We start from the raw sequence: 20410 nt of genomic DNA on the forward strand, positions 1-20410 counted from the left end.
TTCTACGATGTAGGCTATTCTACTATGTAGAATCTGTCAATAGAGATTACACCATGGAGGAATGTAGATAGGAGATACTTTAAAAATAAGAGTCATTCAGTTAAAGTTTCCCACATTATTGTTGATAGCAATTTCTTGCACATTTTGTCTCAAAATTATAAATAAAGATTTTTGTTTTACCTGCAGCAATAATTTTGCCAAAAACGTTCTCCAATGCATCAGCACATTATTATGTTTTTTCAATGTAATTAATGCACAATTTTAAATTACACTGAATAATTGAAATCCAGAAACACTTTGGTAAGTTATTAGTTGTACCAGAAAATGAGTCTCAGACAAAATACTTCACACAATAATTTAATAAAATCAATCACAGACTAGAAAAAGAGAGCAAAGGCATTTTGTATTGAAGAGGGGAAAACTGAACTAGTAACAGGAAGTTTGTTTCCACTGTAAGCTTGAATCATTACATGTTTAATTTATAACACCTTCATGAGCTAAATGCTCTACACATTATTATTGTACAGAACACCACTCCTGTCATGTTAGCCGGCTAACTTGGTACATTGAGGTTTGACTCTTGGTCATTAGAATAACCAAAGTGTATTTAGTATTTTTCCATTACTGATGGGGATGAAGGTTGCACGTTCAGAGGGTGCAGATTTTATGACTAATTCAAAAGCAGAAAATGCAGTTGAGCGCTCGGTGACAGCAAGATGAATGAATTGTCATTTGAATTTGAAAGCGTAGCTGACTGCAGCAAACACAGGAACACAGAATAAGGCAAACACTGTGAATAACAAACCAATATCATGACCAGTCCGTCAGAATGTACAGTGTCAGTGTGTGGCTGTCAAAGAAATTATATCAGTCATACCGGTTTGACACCTTTCTTAGTTTTTCTCTCCTCCCCTCACTTTTCATTCACACAAGTACAGCTTTTATCTTTCTTCAACTCAAAGGACGCCTGTCTGTTTCACAGCTGCAAAAAAAGGGAAGAATTTCTTGAAAAGGACTGACCATCTTCAAATATGCTCGTACTTGGCATTTTAACCTTCCTTTCCAGAGTGATACAATATCAAACTTTTATTCTGCAAAGAGCTTTCAGACATGTTCAGAAACTTAGAAAGGAGCTTAAGACTTGCATTAGGATGACCAGGGCTCAGTATTAAGACCTTACAATAGAATAAGACAGGTAGGCAGGTCTCAGGCAGAGTAGCACAGAGCACGTCTTCTTTTATCCATTTGGAAATAAACACACTTAAATTTGTCAGTAATTACTGTCAAAGAATACTTCTTCTGTAAGGTCAGTGAGAGGAATTACTGTACTGAGATATGCAATACAGATACAGAAGTGGGAAGAATGACTAAATGAACTCTGTGATCACCAGAGCAGTACATGAATGCAGCAATGCAAACAATATAAAATTATGTAAAAAGAAAAATATGTGCCTCCAGATAATTATATGTAGTTTGGAAGTTAAAGTATATCTTCCTGTAAATGAGTGTCATCTAGCCATGGGTAACAGAAAGGTAATAACATGAACACAGCTTGAAAGCAACAAGTACAGTGAATACCACTGTTGCTTTCAAAAGCGTCTGGTTAACGGAACCATGGGTCAAACAATGACGTGATTTTGTTCAGCAAAGCCGGAGAAATAAAGAGGAGTTTGGTCCCGATTACTTCAAAGTGGACAACTGATAAAAACCAGACTGGATAATCTGGGTAACTGTTTGTGTAATTAGCTGTTAAATGACCTCTCAATGACAGCCATCTTTAAATGTTGCACTAAAAACAGTAATCTTTTAAAAACCACACCAACAGCAGAGTCCATCACGTCTTTGTAATCTAGGAAATGGAGTCAGTAGCATCGAGCATAAAGGCACTGGGTTATCTCTACAAGCCAACAGAAGTAAATCCAAGAGAAATCATGAGCATATCGGCGACTGCTTGTTTTTTTTTTTTAGTCCACAAAGGATGTCTAAAAGTCCAAACAGAAGAATCCAGGCAGGAAATGGAGGGCCGGTTGACCTCCAAACAACAATCAAAGAGTTTTACAGAAATCTGTCAGACAGAATCCACAGAGCATCCAGAGGAGTCCGAACCGAGGGGCAGAACCAAGAGCAGAGGTCAGACTGTAGTGAGGGCGCTGAGGGCAAGCTAGTTAGTTTGTTCAATGCCCACAGGATCAAAACGCACACACACACACACTGACACACACGCAAAGACTGAGCTCACAGCTCGCTCAGAATTTATGAGAACTAATAAATAAAATATGTTATGAACCCATACAGTAGGTAGAACGTACATATAAAAAGTAAGAGACATTTTGTGAGATGAGATAATCAATTCATTTCTCATGTCAGAACAGTGAGCAGCTGGCTAGCTTAGCTTAAAGGCTAGAAAACAAGGGGCAACAGCTAACCCCTCTTTCTAAAGGTTAAAAGTCCACTCACCTTTTAAGCTCAACAATTAACAGATCATTTGTTCAATTAATTGGAAAGTGTAAAATCAAGTTTGTTTTTTCTTGGCCGGGAGCATTGACTCCCTGGTATTACAATTGGTTGCCTGGCAACCTTAAAAGGACGACAACACAATAAGCTGCTAGGCATACTTTGTCTTGGACAGAGCGAGGCTGTTTCCTGCTGTTCGCAGTCTTTTACGCAAAGCCAACCTTAAAGTGATAATCTCAAAGATCTGTTTCGTCCTCTTTGGCAGCACCTATGGGGATAAACAGTAATTGCGGGAGCACACTTCCCAGATATCCAGACAGTGTTACATGTGTGACGTCCACAGTTGGCTCCGGTTGTAACTCTTGAATTTCCTCGCTGACGGTCGCTTTCCTACTTAGACTGTTTGCCTTCATCTGAGCGTCAAATTTGTTTCTTTTTCTTTGTGTTTTCACTTATTTTTGAAGTTGTATCTGTAGTCATCCATCTTTTCTTTGTTTGTTCAGCCATAGTAGATTACTGTTTACACTGTTTACACTTGCAGAGAGCGGAAAAGCAGCCGTTTAGCTCCGCCTACCCTCTCTGGCAGACCAACCACTGCTGAGTGATGGAAAACGCGTCACTAACTGGGCGCAGCTTGTGATTTTTTCTGCGCTGGTGCAAATGCAAAGGCTTTCATCAGTGGGCCATTGGCTCAATCACCATTGTGTTACCTCATTTGGCGATAGATAGAGACTTACCAGACATTTATTTACATGAAAATCTTCAAGATTATCACTTTAAAACCTCCTGGTCGTAGCTTCATATTTAGCGTTCAAACCTGAAAGTCATTCTTCTCATCTAACTCTGGAAAATAGCAAATAAGCTGCTCCCCACAATGTCTAGATAATAATTCCATTATCTTCATAACACGGTTTCTGTTTGTTACCAGTCCACTGTCTTGTAAATGTGACCTCAAACTAAACAGCACAGAGATGCTAAGCAATCTTTTCTGGATATGGTTGTTACCTAGTACAAAAAGTAATATTTCACTGCTTTACAGAGACATTTAAAAAAAGGCAGATCTGGTATGAGGTATTAACACACAGTGCCTGAAGGCAAGAATGAGACAAGCTATGAATATATAAAATGACAATAGTGCCTTTAGACCTCACATTAATGAGAGCTGCTCGGCTCAAAAAAAGCAATCAATTTAACCCAAATTTCCACAGGAAGATTGATAAAGCCTCAGATATACCTGCATGATGGCAAAACCTGTATCCTGTGTTCTTGCAGTTCTGTAGCACTCATCTACAGCAATGAACGCATCTGGAAGGGGCAGTTTTCCAATGATAATTGCAGTAACACTAATAGTAACGCTCTAAGCCTTGTCATTTCTAGTTAAGTATGTTTATAATGTGTAAAAAACAAATATAACAGACGCCTTGATGTGTAAAGGAATGTTATCTTTTCAGCGCTATAACAAGAGCGTCCTCTCCCGATTCAGTGCACATGAACATTCACTCATCCTCACGACAACAACAAACAATACAGTCATTAAATAAAAAATCTCTGTGCTCGGTTCTGCTTCTTCGTTTTGATCCACGGCCACATAAAAGGTCAAAAGGTCGCTGTCCAAGAAAGTTCGTTTGGTTCCAAATCCACTTTATACACTTTAAAAACTGTACATGGGTGATGAAGACTTCGCAGTTTAAATGGGCGCAGCTCTCCTAGTAGTTGACCTCGTAGACAGTGGCTTTCTTATCTCCTGAGCCCGTCACGATGTACTTGTCATCTATGGAGATGTCACAGCTGAGCACTGACGACGACTCCTTTGACTGTAAGGACAACGAAAGTTGTGAGAGAGTGTACAAAGAGCATTTTAGAGCAACAGAAAAGGGACGGACAGGTTTGGAAAAGAAGACTTGATATGATTAATTTCTCCGTCCAGTCTGAAAGATGTTTAAAAAGTAAAGTGCAGTCACACACTTAGCTCCCTCTGCGACTTTGTCTTTTTGGGACCCTCATGATGACTTCTTGTTAAAATGTTCGTGTCCTTGGTACGCAGTAATGTCCCAGAGAGAGCCGAGCCTGTGGCTACATTTTTACTTTTTAAGACTTGCGATCGTGCTGTTTTCACTCTCCTCTACTCGTGTTTGTAAACCTTTCTCCTTCCTCCTGTCTATAATTTAACTTTTTTTTAGTGACCTTCCTCCCACAGATGGTCAGAGTCAGAGAGCAGAAAGGTTTTTGATGTCTCGCTCAGAGATATTTCAACAAAACTATTAAGACTCTACTGTGTTTGTCCTTTCAGCTGCCTGTCATCCATGTTCATGGTTTTACCTGGAATATGCTGGCTCCATACGGGGTTCTCCATGCGTTTAGCAGATTGTCTTTTCCTGTGCTCACAAACCACTTCCCTGCAGAGGAGGGCAAACATAATTAGTCCACATAAAGGAGAAAATGTTTCCCAGAATTTAAAAACATGCCTCGAAACAGACAAAAAGACAAAACAATAACTAAGCCATGTATTCCCGTTCAAAACGATGTATTTTTAGTGTAATGAAAGCTTTTGCTGACACGAGTGGTGCTAATAGACACTGGCGTGCTAAAACAACGTGCAGGTTACATCTATAAACACCACAGTTACATCTGTCGTCCTTTTTGAAAGGTAGTTGTCAAAAAAGAACAATTGGACAAGTTCAGAGACGATTGTAAATTGTATCCAAAAATGTATATTCATATGCATATAAAAGACCATACTTTTATTATAATTATGAGCCAGCTTGGCGTCCAAGCAGAATGTTAATCATTATCTGGTCCGAGGGTTGAGGTCTGCTGCAAATTTAGCTGACAGTTAATCAACTGGCACAACAACAGGCTCAAACAAAGCTCGTCTATATTTGTCTCTTGACAATGTAGTTCCCTTTTAACAAATATGGGCATTAAACATTTATAAGATATAGACATAGAAGCTCTTTGACAAGTGGATTTTTTTATATCTATGCACAGTCCATTTATTTGCTAAGTTGAATCAAGGTGAGTAATAATGACTCACTGCTTAGAACACCGGGTTATGCAGAAAATAACTTTAGTCACACACTCAGATATTTAAGTGAAAGTGAGGAGACATTTTTCAGCCTGTTTCGAGAATTAAAATCTTGTGTTAAAACTGAAAGGAAGAAGAAAGTCCCAAGAACGTGTACATTTGTTACCACAGAAAAGAACTGCAAAGACTTAAAAATCTGATCAAATCTTTGAACAGTGTTGTTGTCCAACTAAACACCAGCTTCTCATTTGAACCAGTGCAAGGTGAATCAATCCAGACTTAGTTGGATCAGTATTACATCAGCATATGATGCAAAAATAAAGACAATGTGGGCTCAAGAATTGCTACAATGTAGAGATATTTGTTTTAACATTAGTGTAATCCTATATTTGCCTCACAGCTAGAAGGTTACAAGTTCGAACCCCGGTTCAGACAAACTGGGCCTTTCTGTGTGGAGTTTGCATGTTCTCCCTGTGCATGCATGTACTCTCAGGTGCTGCAGCTTCCTCCCACAGTCCAAAGACATGCTTGTGAGGTTAATTGGTGTCTCTAAAATTGCCCGTAGGTGTGACTGTGCGAGTGTGAAAGGTTGTCTGTCTCTATGTATCAGCCCTGTGATAGAGTGGCGATCAGGGTGTACCTCGCCTCTTGCCCAATGACAGCTGGGAAAGGCTACAGCCCCCCGCAACCCCTGAACAGGATAAGGGGGATGGATGGATAAAGATATATTAGTTATCTACACAAACTAAAGGCTAAATGGCGGCTTCAAAATACTGTGGTGCTACTTCTACTGTACATATTTCGTGAGAAAAAGATTTCAATACTTCTTCCACTGCTATCTGCCTTCCTCTAAATATCACCTTCATTTACAATGTACAATTTGTACTCACATTTCGTTTTTTCTCCTGCACAAACATGCACTATTTAGCCACATCATTGTGTCCTTTTCTTACCATGTAGCACTGAAAACCTGCTACAAATGGTAACTTTCTCTCATGCATATCATCTGAGATAGATAACGCTAAAGTAGGTCATCATCAGATCTCATCAATACCTAAGACGTTATTGCTTTTTAACAGATTTGTTGCTTCTTACCGCAGTGAGCAAATCTGAGTGAGAGCACGCAGCTTTCATGCAGATGGAGCTGGTACTTGTCCGGTTTGGTGACATGCAGGACCTCCACATTATTGTTCTCCATCCCCACTGCCAGCCACTCGCCCGTCGGACAGTATCCCAGTGAGAAGATCTGCAACCAGACCCAACAGTTAATGCATTTATAGGTCTATTAATATATAGAAATACAACACATAATCATCTCTGACAGCATATTAGTCTACTTTCTTTATCAGTGCAGGGAGATTGTGTTTTTCTGTCAGGGTACGCAGTTATTAACATTTATATGGATGCTGCTGAAAGTTCAGTATGCTTTTTTGCACCATTATAAATATTTCAGTCCCTGATAAACTAATCTGGCAAAAAAACAGATTCTGAAATGTATTAGGTTTACAAAACTGCTACCAGCAGGGCTGTTAGAAAAAGCAATTATACGTCATGAAATGAGTCACTTCTCGTGTTTTAAACAAATCTCAGCAATATTTTTCTAGATAATTAAGAGAAAACAGAAAATACAGCCAGCAATAGTTTTGATTTTCCATTGGATTCCTTTTCCACGAGTATAAAATTGGCCAAACGTGTGTTTTTGTGAGGGTGTGGAGGTGTGAACAGGAATTATTGGATAGCATAAGTACTCTGTTGGTCATGTCTCTCCCTGTCTGCCCTGCCCTCTCTGATCCCTCTCTTTAATGCACACTCACCTCCTCCTGTGCACGCTGAGATTGCAAAATGGGTCTTTTCAGGAAAAATTGCAGTAATGGTCTACTATTGCTGCTCTCCCCCTCACCTGCAAAAACTCGATTCTAACTGCCGGTACTATTAGTGTTAAAGGTATTTGAGCAGCGGGCAGGAAACCGGCGCTCTGTTCGGCCTTTATTGTGGGTTAAATGATCTGAACTGAGCTTGTAAATTACTGCAAAAAAGCAAAGCCGGAAAGTGTAATCACACTAACTGCAAATGGCTCTGACTCTGTGGCTTTTTCTTTAACCACATAATAAAAATAAAAACCCTGTTTGCAACTTCCTCCAGCTGCAAATTCCACACTACAGCTGTACACACTATGATCCATACAGACATTTAGCATACATACAGTGGCATCAGCTCTTGTAGCCCTGATAGAAAGGGTGTGTTTGGGAGTCTTGTGTACCTGGGAGGTGAAGTCGTGCTGCTGCAGCTGCCGTCCCTCTCTCAGGTCCCACGACCGTACGGTGTTATCCAGGCCTCCGGTCCACAGCTTGGTCCCATCATTAGAGATGTCTATACAGCTGGCTCCGTCTGTGTGGCCCTGGAACTGCCTGCAGGAATGCACAGAGTCAGGCAAACCCACAGCATACAGTTTGCAATCAGACAAAACTGCTTAAAGAGAGGGTATTATGCTGTTACACGTTTTAAGACATATAAATAATGTTACAATGTTGGATGTCCAGACTAAACGTGGGGGAAGTTTCACATCTGTAGATAAAAGTATGTTAGGGTAATCCCCTGCTAGAAAAGTCTGCAGGCTGCTGTGAACGCTTGGTTTCAGACAGACGTCTCCAGATGTTTCACTTTGTGATGTCACAAAATGGAGGAACTCTATATTTGGGCATCTGCCTGAGACACAGCAGAACTTCCTGCCCCGGTTACAGTTCAAGGACACGCCCACTCAGCTGCTCAGTCTGCTACTGAAATTGTTTTTACTCCACCACTTGTCAAGTTGACCAATCAGAAGAAAGCGGGCTTGTAAGGGCGGGGATTCTTAAAGAGACAGAGCTGACTGAGTCGTTTCAGGCCTGCACAGAGCACCAGTGAGAGAAAAAAAAAATTTAAATTGTAAATTATGCTAAGCTACTCCACAGGTGCCACAGAGTGAAATATGAAGCTTGAAATTAGCATAATATCCTACCTTTTAATATTTGTAACTTTATTTGTAGATAAGAGAGGCTCTTAAAGAGCAAAAGGAACAAATGTGTCTCTACAGTTCAGTCTGTAGATTAACAAGGTGTACTTAAGAGGAAATTTGGTGGCACAACAATACATAGAAATACATCTAGAGTAGAAACCACTGACTGATTAAGGGCCCGATCAGACAGGACGCGTTTTAGCAGCCTGGGGCGGCTTTTTTGCATTGCAGAGCGCCACGCTTTTTTCAGCTCGGTGCGTCTCGCGTTTTTGAGGAAACGCTCCGAGCGCCTCGAGTTGAAAAAACTTCAACTAAAAGCAGAAAAGCACCCGACGTCATGGGCGTTTTTTCTCATTGTCCAATCGGATGAAAGGAGAGGCGAGCCTTCTGTCAGTTTACAATGTAACGGTTTGGTTAATGACAGCTAATAATTCGGTGTTTGCCTTAACAACAGTAGGTAAAAAAAAGCCGCCCCCAGCTGCTAAAACACGCTCTGTCTGATCGGGTGTTTACTTCCACAAAAAAGGCAGTGCGGTGCGCCTCGCGTTTTACAGCCTGCAAAGCGCTTTCTGTCTGATCGGGCCCTAAGAGTGTTTAAGTAATTAACACACCTTCCTCCAGCGTCAGGAGAAATTACCAGTCATAGGAAGTGATAAAAAAGTAACTTAAGGGGCATAATTTAAAGCAACATTCTGGGATGGTCAGGCATTCACTTAACATGGGGGAGAAAGACTGCAATTTTTGCAACTGGTTTAAAGTAAATAAACCTTTCAAATAATGTTAAATCAATAAATCTTTTAGCACTAATCAAAAACCCTTGAATATTCCCCCACCACAGCTGCGTACCTGACCAGAGTCTGGTTGTGAAGATCCCAGACGGCAATGTTTCCGTCGGAGCAGCAGGAAAAGCAGACCTTGGAGTCGGGGCTGATGGCCAGAGCGTAACACGCAGGCGCCGAAGAGGTGAGTTCAGCTTTGATTCTTGGAGTGGGCGTGGCCAAATCCCAGATTGACAAAGTACTCGCCTCGCCCCCGACAATGAGAGTCCGCCCGTCAGGAAGTAGCCGACATGATCGGATGTAGTTATCTCTGTTCTGATGTGACAGATAGACACTTTCATTAATACCATTACAAAAGTAGAGTAGCTACAAGTAAATCAATGAAGAAGATTTTAGCTATGAATGAAGTAAGACTGCTGTGTTGTGTGTGTATATAAGGGTCATTGCACTCACAAGGCAGTCCAGCTGGGATACGGGGGTCTTGTTGCCCGGGTGACTGATGTCCCACACCTTGACGCAGCCCTTGCCGCCGGTGTAGACATGGCGCGTGGGGTTACTGATGGTGACAGCACACACCACCTCCCCGTGGCTCAGAGTATTGATCTGCCGTGCGTGGCGAGGAATGCCAGGGCCGATCAGCGAGTCCGGAGGAAAAGGCACCGGCTGCATTTGTCCATCAGCGCTCACATGAAAGGAGTACGCTCTAGAGGGAAGACAAGGGTCATGTGGAGGAAAAAAAGAAGGTGAGGAATATAAATGTTGATTTATGAAACATCGTTGCTGTAACTGTGCTCCTCAAGAACGAGGAGAGGAAACATACGGTTTTCCACCAGGAATGCCTGACAGGTTGGGAGGAAGTCCAGGGACACGTATGTGGTGGTGAGGATCAAATCCAACCTAGAGGACATGAGATAGGCAATTAAACCATGACTAACCAGATCTGTTTGTAGCTGGCATCATGATTACTATGTCTGTCTCTTTCCTAAAAGTCTGGTTGCAGGCAGTATTTTTTAATTAGAAGGAATCTTTTAAAACAAGACGTATACAGGCATTTGCAGCTTGCATTCTGTACATCCTGAGTGCTGCTTTCTGCAACATAAACTACAAGGCACCCACACAGGTCAAATAAAGTCTAGGCTAATGCAAGACTGAATTTGGCTGGACTTTTTGAAGACATCTTAGTTATAATGTTGTTTTTCAGCAAACTTAAATGACAGTATAAAGGTGGTAGCAGTGGCAGTAGTAGACCGCGGGAGAGACCGCTGGCAAGCTGCTGCCGCGCCTCCTCCACTGTTCACGCTGTTTTTGCGATATTTGCTATTTTGTTCCTTCATGTCGATTATGTTGTGTATGAACTCTGGACTTTAAAGCCATATGCTGATTTGGCTGTTCGATCTTTTTATTCTCTGTAAGGTGACCTTGGGTGACTTGAAAGGCGCCATCAAATAAAATGTATTATTATTATTTAATCTTGAAGTTTTTGACTTGACAATCACCAAATCAATGCTGACTGAGCATTTAAGCATTGCCACTTTAGGATGATGAGGGTGAAACAGTAGTATTTCATTCCAGCGTCTCTCGCTGGGCCGTTCCTTTCAGAGGGAGGGGCGCAATGCATGCTGGGTGTTGTAGGAATGTAATATGAGCGAAACCACGAGCTGTTTGTACAACTTTCTCCACAGCTATGGCGCCAATTTCAAATATTATTGCTTCTATCGATTACTAAGAACACCAACTCTGACTGACAGTGGCTTTTTCCAGGGACGAATTGCTCCTTTAAGTTGTTACGTTTTTTTTTCTTTGGCTGGCAAATCTTGAAGTTAGTTCTGTATCCTAACAATTTTCAATGTAAGTTTGCATATGAAATGTGTTTGTGTGTGTTTGCGTACCACTTGTGTGCGTCCATAAGCAGCCACAGCAGCAGCAGCCACCGCGCTCATCTGTGGAGAAATGTTGTGCAGGCCGGTGTAGGCCGCTCCTGCTCCACTCAGCTCTCCGTTCATACCCGGGTGGGGAACCATCGCGAACGGACTCGGGTACGAGCAGGGCACTGCCAGAGGTGTTCGGAGGCCAGGAGCTGAAAGACAAAACACTCTCTTAAACAAGTTGCTACATACACCTGATGTTAGAGTGTCTATTTTATGTATCTACTATATTATAGTGACATTGTTCAAAATCATCTACTTTAGTCTTTTTTGCTAAACTAACCAAGGGCTTCCACTCCCGGCGGTTTCCCAGGTGCAGTCCTCAGACCCGGGGTGGAGGTGCTGCTGGGTGTCGGGGCATCAGAGCGGGATGTGGGAGTGCTGGACTTGGAGACGGGTGTTGGTGACTTCTCATTCTGAAAAACAAAAATGCCACGTAATCAAAAAAAAAGTAGTCCTAACATTGACGTCATATCGGGCAGGTGTCACTTTGCAGAAGGGTTTTAGCGGTTAAAGAAACATGCAACCATTTCTAATAAATAAAGGATAATTAGAAATATCTACAAGTATTAGTACAGGAACTACAATGGTTTTGACTGAGTTAATGATTAATAAAATTGATATTCTATTAAAATATATAACAGGCTTTCTGCACTAGTTATAACCCAGGCTTTTTTACCTTGATTTTTCCCTTCATTCACGTCTTACGAGCATCTTATTCACATCTTCTGATAAACAACAGTTTGCCTTCATTGAACACCGAAGCGTTAATCTTCTTTACCTTAAGTACCACGATTACATTTTCATGAATGCCTTGAAATAGAAATCCACCACGAGAAATAAAGAACATCAACATCAAAAGGCGAAATGACCCAAATGACTCACCAAATTAATCTCTTTGGATTTGGATGAAGGTGTGCTGCTGGAGGAGGCGACAGAGGAGGGACTCAGCGGAGCATCCTTCTTCAACAGACGGCGCTTGTCCAATCCGTTCTCCCGAGGCGAGTGGGCGGGACTTCCTCTGGGAGATGCTGGATCCTGTGGTGGGTGAGAAAAAGAAGAGACAAAGATGAGAGAGTAAGATGGATTTCTGTTTTTCTGATCAGGTATCATAAAAGACAGCATGCTGCTAAACTGTACCTCATTGGAGACATCCACCACCAGGTTGTCATCGCTCTTCTCTCCATCACTTTCCTGGCATGGAAACACAGAAAACACACTTTAGTTTCAATCCGTGGAAAGAGAAACTTCTGTGGTACAAACTGGTTTATGTGACCAGTTTGTACATTTTGTTTGTTTAAAATGAAATGGACAGACTTTAGGGGTTTCTCAAAGGACTCAGAAAAAAAGCATCAACTACAGTTCTCAGATTATCAGATCAATCAAATTTAATATCCCATTTATCTGATAGATAATAAAATAGAAATTAGATATAGTCATAAAAAGGGACATCATAAAATCTATTATTTAATTAAGATCATAAAGATGATTTTAATCATTCCTCTGACATTTTCCCTTTTGTATTCTGCATGTTTTAATTATCAGATAAAGTGGTCAAAGTGGTTCCATTAAGGGAAATCCAGATGGCTCATTTGGCCAAGTTTCAAGCCATAAACTGCAACATACTGAGTTCAAATCTGAGCTATAACCTTTGCCATGTCAACTATCAACTATGTGTCACTATCTATCGCCGAATGAGGTAACACAATGGTGAATTGAGCCTATGGCCCACTGATGAAAGCCTTTGCATTTGCAGAATTACAGACTGGGTGTCTGGTGCGACTTTCGCAGAAAAAATCACAAGCGGCGCCCAGTTAGTGACGTGTTTTCCATCACCCAGCAGTGGTTGGTCTGTCAGAGAGGGTAGGCGGAGCTAAGCGGCTGCTTTTCCGGTCTCTGCAAGTGTTGTGAGTAAACAGTAATCTACTATGGCTGAACAAACAAAGAAAAGATGGATGACTACAGACACAACTTCAAAAATAAGTGAAAATCCAAAGAAAAAGAAACAAAGTCGACGCTCAGATGAAGGCAAACAGTCTGAAAAGGAAAGCGACCGTCAGCAAGGAAAATCAAGAGTTACAACTGGAGCCAACCGTGGACATCACACATGCAACACTGTCTGGATATCTGGGAAGTGTGCTCCTGCTATTAACGTTCATCACCATAGGTGCCGCCAAAGAGAACCAAACTGAAATCCTCGAAATTACCACTTTAAGGTGGTCTATGTGCAAAAACTTTGCTTTGTGGATTTTATGTTTGAAACTTGACAATTTTGACAATTTTTTGAACTTTGAACATTTGACAGAAAGTGTAGCTACTGTAGTCATGACAATACAAAAGCCAAATGATCACAAAACAATGAAAGAAATTCTGCCTTTCCACCGTTTTCCCTCAAGAAACAATAAGTTTAAATAAAAAAGTCAGAAAAGGTCAAATGTATGTTCCCTCACATAGCGCGTAGAGGCACACTCCTTATCATCCGTCTTCTGCTTCTTGCTGTCGGAGGAATAATCACTTGAACTCCGGTGCTTCTCTCCGGTACGGAAACTGGCCGAGGGAGACACAGATGAGCTCTGGAAGGAATGAGAACAATATACTTAAAAAGATGAAAAAAATATTCTTCTTTATTTTCTGTGACAGGAGCTGAAAACAGGCTTGAATAATGTCTCTGGCCTCTCTTTAACTGCACAAGTTACATCTTTATCCGTATGTCGTAAACGCAGCTGTAAATCAGTTCTTTAAACAGCTGTCATTGGGCATTTACATTTAATGTTGCTTTTTAAATATCCAATGAGAAACTTTACAGAAAAAACACAATAGCAGCAATTAAACATTAGGTTTTAAGTTGTCTCAGACATGTGCTACAGGCCTGCTGAGTGGATCTGTCCATAGTCAGTAGTAAAGTAAAGAAGAACGAGGATGACCCTGCGAAGAACAGCTCTGCCTTTCTTTTCCTTTATATTGACGCTGGTATGTTGAGGGAGATTACTGATGTCTTACTTTCAGCACAATTATCGCTAAGCTACAACCCAAATACTACACATCCTTTTAAATGTCCCAAGACTTCCACATTCAGCTAACTTAGAACAAACCTGGCAATAAGCAGCCAGACAGAGGAATGACTGCGATCCACTCCTCTGCAGCTGGATTTAAACATCACTTTAAAAACTCCTCTGCCTGTCAGAACCATTTTACTTTCCCTGTATTGTATAATACCAAAGCAGCGCTGCACCCTTGACAGTATGACTGCACTTGAACTCAGCAGCTTTACTTTGAAATTGGGCGACGAGGAGTTCCTGCATTGATGTCTCTCTTTGCCTAATCAAATGTGGCATCCTTTAAATACCAATACTGCAGCATTAATCCTCTTTGAGGAGCAAAGATCAAAATAAGGTCAACTAAACATTTCCCCTGTTGTTCCGCTTGTCCCCGCTGATCTCCTCCCCTCTCTCTCTCATTGGGAGGCGCTCCTTACCCGGCAGACGACGGACAGAGGGAAGAAAAAATAAAGCAGGACCTTTAACTCGACCTTTCCTCTAACTCACGCTTGTAACCTTTCCACTGCCCTTTGCCGTGCTGCAAGTGTTGATGACAGAGATTCTGTGAGGGGGGGTTAGTGTGTGTGTGTGTGTGTGTGTGTGTGTGTGTGTGCGTGGTCAGGCAGCACTTGTACTTGTTTACATTTTAGTACTGCGTATGTGCAAACAATGTTGAGATGTCAGTGTGTGTACAGGTGTGTGTCTCTTCTTGAGTGAGATGTAGCAGTCTTATCCTTCTCTCTCCCTCTCTCTCTCTTTCTCTCTTTCTCTCAGACTGATTAGGTTAATTAGCCTGCAAATTAGCTCTTTCAAAAAACATCAAGGCAAATTAATTTCACTGCAGAGACAAATGAAAGCTCCGCCGGCAGTACACGCATCGTGAGCGCGAAGGACCGCGTGGTGTCACCGGGTGAAAGTATTCATTTAGCGGCACGTCTTAATCATATTTGCCTCCCATTTCAAATTGATTCTGCGAGTCCCGATAATGATACCTGTAGCCTCCACTGTTTAGAAAACAATACGACTCTTTGGTGTGTCTGCGGTAATGAGAGGCCCAGAGTGACCCGAGCTCCTCGTGTTTGTATTAATGTTGTTAAGCAGCATGAAGTCAAGGTCAGGAATCCTCAAGGTGGATGTTTGTGCTGCATTAAAAACAAATTAGAGCAGCATCAACGCAGGAAAATACTAATGTGATGGTTGATTTTAAACCTGCCTGATGATATTATGTGCTTCTACTTTTGAGTTATATCCGAGCACAGGGTTTTTTATGGCTTTATCTATTCAGTATAAGTAGTAGCACTAGTAGCATTTTGATCCTTCTCTGGAACTCCCTGCTGACACTCACAGAGTTCGCTCCTGTGAGCTGCCTGATCTGATGTGTTTCAGGGTTAAAGGCCTTGCTCAAAGGCACCTCAGTCTGATCTGGTTTCAACCACATTTCAGGCATTGCTCTTTCACTTTCTATCCAACCGGCAACTCTTTGGTCACAAGCAAACTTTTCTACTCTTTCCACAACTGATGCTCCGAAACTTCACATACTCAAAACACTCATGATAATGTATCGCAATGCCGCAAGAAAACACGTTTATTCTGTATAAAAAACAGAATTTTAACCTGACCAAAAGCTCCATGTTTCTCCAGGATAGAAAAGATAAACTCTGAAGCTCTCAGCTTTTCTGCCAACATGGATGTGAGGAGCCAAAAGTGCTCTAAAATTACGTTATGTGTCGACAGGACAAGATAATATGATTGAAAAGCTCCACAACAGCTTCTGACAGCATCTTGTGTTAAAAACCAGCTCCAGTCATGTTTTAGGACATATAAAATGCTCTGCTTTAAATAATAAATTGTGTCTGACATGTTTTTCCTGCTAAATACGTTTAATTACCATAAAAATCCTCCCAAGGCATCTCCTCCTTCTCCCTCATTAAAGATTCCTGAATCTGCATAGGCCCCGCCCACTATGTAAATCTACAGACGCCCCGTCCATCACGATAACAAACCCCGTCTCTGCCATCGTTTAGTGGCAACTTGTTGAAGCTTAGCGAGCTTGAAATGTAGTCATTAGTAGTAACGTTAACGTTAGTAGTCAGTAGTGAGTTTACAAAAAATTATAATGACGGTTACAGCTGGCTCGCGCATCGCCGAAGTGGTTGCCATGGGTTACACATAATGATATGCATAGCGTCACCCCGTCCATTAACAGGATTGGCTCCTTAGGTTTGTGACGTCTCAAACCTGCCAACCTGAAAACGTGTTGTTCAGCCTGTCCTTGGTACACTGCAAGGTTAAACATTTGATTTTCACTGGAGGGGGTCTTTAAATGTTTTCTCAAAACTTTAAATTTTTATCATATTAAATCATTAATTATTTTCTCTTCCTCTTCTCCTCTACTTTAGCTGTTCCTTTTTCCTTCCCTGAACCAAGACATCCCCAGTTTTTCTTCTTGTGGCTGTAAGTGAGAAAAAGATGTGTCTCCTTTTTTGGATATACTGTAAGTATTTTTCCCCCTTTGTTTCACAGCTTCTTGCGCTCGCTCGTCCACAAAAATGATGCCTCCATTCAAACACAAACAAAAACATTAACTAAAAGGCAGACTGCAGCTGTAAACCTCGCTTCCTGAAGAAGCCCGATGGCCACTGATAACAAGCTACAGTATGTTTACTTGCAACAGGTGATTTATTTTAAAGGTCAGTGTAAAGCTGAAAGAGGCCTCATTAGGGACTATTTTTTCTAATAATAGATCACAAAAATCAAGACTGTATCTTCTAACTGCAACATTTTAAACTGTTTAACTCGTTTATATCACAGTTGCCTGTAAAGGGAGCAAAAACATCTAAAATCAATGGCACTGACAACTGAACCAACAATCAGCCCTGTTTGATAAGTGCACTGACAGGCCAGAGGAGGAGCAGTCCTTGAACGCACCACGACTCCATAATTGACAGCCTGTATTGGCAACAATAAGTATTCGGACACACACGCACGTCTACACCCACATACCTTCATCCGTGTGCGAGGTGCTAACGCCAAGGACGTTAAGGCACAGATGTTCAAGCAATTCACACACATACGCGCACACACTGTAACCTGTGGACTGTTGCCAAGGCAACTGTAGACCACTGACAAGGGGCTTATTGGTTTCATGAAGTGACTGTTGGCAGCGCGTGTGTGTTCTCACAGGGCGCTAATGAAAGGCATTCATCATTCTGCTCTCTCTATCTTTATCACTGATTTCTGACGACCTCACACACACACACACACACACACACACGCACACACCGCTAATCGCTCCCATCATGGTGCCTACAGCTGTGTGTGTGTGTGTGTGTGTGTGTGTGTGTGTGTGTGTGTGTGTGGAGGAGGATATACTACATGGGAGGCAGGAGATAACATATTAAACATTCCTCCTGTCTCCACCTACTCCAGAGCACCAGAGAGCACACACAACCGGCTAAAGTCATGCATGTCTGTGTGTGTGTATGTGTGTGTGTGTGTGTGTGTGTGTGTGTGTGTGTGTGTGTGTGTGTGTGTGCGTGTGCTGCTGGAATAAAGAAATGCTAATCTGCTCATTGAGTATTCAACAAACCAAATGTTTGCCTTGGGAAAAAAAGCTCCGCTTAAGGGACTAATTACTACAAGTGCAGGATGTAATGCTGCTCTGCTGCGCTGCCTCTTTCTGCTCCCTCCTTCCTTCACCAGTCAGACGAGCGCGCCACTTTTTTTTTTCTCCTCTGCTCATTTGAGGTTTCTTTTTCACCCACTTCGTCTTTCTTCTTCTTTGTTTCAATTTCATAAATGACAAGAGGATCTGAGGATACTGATCTTCTGATCAATCATCTCAAAGTTCTACATCTCTCAGCGTACATTTTCATATAATTTGTACTATAAATGTACTTCAAGTTTTTAAATGCTAAACGTTATCACCTACCAAGTTATCATGAGACTTCTTCATTCATAGTTGCTAGTTTGGAACCAGTAAATCAGGTATCATGTATCAGTCTCACTTTGTTTTCCTTGCACATGATATCACATATCAGCCTTGAGCCTCTGACATGTGTGCTGTGAATGAAAATGAATAAAGCAGTCTGGTGTGGGATGCTGATGGTGGGAGGTGAAATTTCTTTCTGCAAAATTAAGATTTTTTTCTTTCCTTTTATCTGTTTTTATCAGGTTGTGTTACCTGATAAAAACAGATATTTAGAGGATATGAGACGACACAACAAACACCTCAGATTGTACAAGAAAGAACGAAAGGACTGAACTTACCTTGACTGAGTCTCTGTCTGAAGAAGCGGAGGGGGCGAGAGACCGAAGGAAAAAAAGACTGATTAGGACAATAAATGTCTGAGCAACACGCACAATAATGACAGGCAGATGATGGAAACAAACACACACACACACACACACACACACACACACACAGACAGATAAAGTGCAGGAATGATTGATTGTGATTGTTATCGATTCTCCTGCTTGATGATGATATTATCTGGGGTAACGTTAATTCCTGCTGACACTTAGATTAAATTAACTGAGCATTTTTCCTGTTTATTTTATCATCCAGCCTCTGGCATTATAAGCTAAATGTTATGAGTAGAAGCAAAGATACATACAGCAAACTATGGCCTATCACCGATCAGATGAGTAATTCAGGGTTTGAACACCCAGTTTGTATACGAAGAGACACATGAAATATGCAGCAGCTGCTGGATAAACAACAAGCATTAGAGATGCTTTAGTAATAGCAAACATTGGCCAAGTATTTGTGCAAATGAGAAATTTCACTCCAGTTTAAAGTTGCTATCAAAGTACTTACACAATGTCAACAACAGTTTACAGGAATAATAAAAAAAAACAAACAGCTATAAAACAAGGGAAAAAAAAAAATATATATATATATACATAGACTTATTTTTTATGTACATTAAGTAATATTGTAAGGCCCATCTAGGGACGGGCATTGCAAATTAGCCAAGGCTATAAATGCTGTAGTGTGTGGCATCGATTTTTTTTGCTTCATACTTGTCCCTATACAAATAGACATTAAATAAATAAATATTAATGGAACAGTTGGTGTATATATAAGTTAATATAAAAAGCAACATACAGTGTCTTTATATAAGTCAAGTGTTCTGTAGATTGCAAACACTTACAAATAACGCACATTACCTTATGTACACAGAGTGGGTCATTATATGTGGTAAATACTGTGTGTACAGCACCAGCTGTCAGTATTTATTGCTAAATACTTTGAGGGTCAACATGTTAACAGAAATGGTGCTGAATTTGTAAAAGAAGCCAAAAGGGTAAAAAAAGACGCTAAATCTTGCAACAAAACACCAGATTGACAGCAGAATGTGCACTAAAAAAATCTCTTTTAAAAGACAAATAAATTCCCCACATTCACTCCCATTCACAGGAAGTCAGAACTCAGCTGCAGATGGAATTAGATTGTTATTGATCGCGCTCCTAATGGGGTTAGGTATTACCTGAGTTAGCTGCTGTTAGCTTTACTGCAGCTACAGGCCAAGGTTAACTGCTCTACTGCACTGTAAACACTCACAGTCGTGCTGCAACACAGTAATTAAGAGCTGGCACACGCTGTCTCTATCACACACACACACACACACACACACACACACACACACACACAGTATCTATGTACTGTAATTAAACACTAGAGCTTGCAGAGGAATTAGGAAGAGAAAAGAGGCATCATGGTGGTTGTGTCTCGCTCCTTATTAGACCAATTAAAATGACATAATGACGAATCAGTTTATAATTACTTTGACTGCTGTTCATTCAAACAACTAAGAATTAAGCATCAGCCAGAGCAAGTGGTGGAATCATTCAGAACTTTGACACAATGTTAGTTATCTGTAATTAAATCTGAACCATTAACTGAACAAAAGCTTCCTTATTTATGTCCGTTAAACAGATTTAACATATGCTTATGAATTAGATAAGAAAGCTCAAGTTTTATTACTGACAAGTTGTATAGGATTGTTTCTATTTTATCTATTGTTACTGACCCTTAATACTATTCCTAATGCAGTTCTAACTATGACCATTTCTCTCTCTTTTAATGCATAAATTAAAGGAAATGACAGTATTACATATTTCTGTGTTATCGCATTATTATTGCATGTAACAATTAATCTTGATTGAAGTATCTCAGGGAAGATTTTTAC

General features: G+C 40.9%; 1 protein-coding gene across 14 annotated transcripts in view; it reads right to left on the reverse strand.

The window, feature by feature from the left end:
* Nucleotides 1-3840: 3840 nt before the first annotated feature.
* Nucleotides 3841-20410, reverse strand: part of LOC138609644 (transducin-like enhancer protein 4) — a 36614-nt gene continuing 20044 nt past the window's right edge. For 7 of the 14 annotated variants that reach the window (XM_069682270.1, XM_069682268.1, XM_069682272.1 and 4 more), the window contains 13 exons: nucleotides 18486-18502; nucleotides 13629-13751; nucleotides 12319-12372; nucleotides 12064-12216; nucleotides 11462-11594; nucleotides 11143-11330; nucleotides 10074-10150; nucleotides 9707-9956; nucleotides 9321-9568; nucleotides 7740-7887; nucleotides 6575-6725; nucleotides 4774-4850; nucleotides 3841-4268 (listed from right to left, as the gene is read on the reverse strand). In XM_069682270.1, the coding sequence (XP_069538371.1) occupies nucleotides 4161-4268; nucleotides 4774-4850; nucleotides 6575-6725; nucleotides 7740-7887; nucleotides 9321-9568; nucleotides 9707-9956; nucleotides 10074-10150; nucleotides 11143-11330; nucleotides 11462-11594; nucleotides 12064-12216; nucleotides 12319-12372; nucleotides 13629-13751; nucleotides 18486-18502 (1727 nt within the window). In that variant the 3' untranslated portion in view covers nucleotides 3841-4160. Of the gene's footprint in view, nucleotides 4269-4773; nucleotides 4851-6574; nucleotides 6726-7739; nucleotides 7888-9320; nucleotides 9569-9706; nucleotides 9957-10073; nucleotides 10151-11142; nucleotides 11346-11461; nucleotides 11595-12063; nucleotides 12217-12318; nucleotides 12373-13628; nucleotides 13752-16616; nucleotides 16634-18485; nucleotides 18503-20410 lie in introns of all 14 variants that reach the window. The other 7 variants (XM_069682265.1, XM_069682262.1, XM_069682275.1 and 4 more) reach the window with 5 other exon arrangements.

This window comes from Semicossyphus pulcher, unplaced genomic scaffold (assembly GCF_022749685.1).
Source record: "Semicossyphus pulcher isolate SPU_LCO1_2020_fin unplaced genomic scaffold, fSemPul1.0.p SCAF_6, whole genome shotgun sequence".
NCBI lineage: Eukaryota > Metazoa > Chordata > Actinopteri > Labriformes > Labridae > Semicossyphus > Semicossyphus pulcher.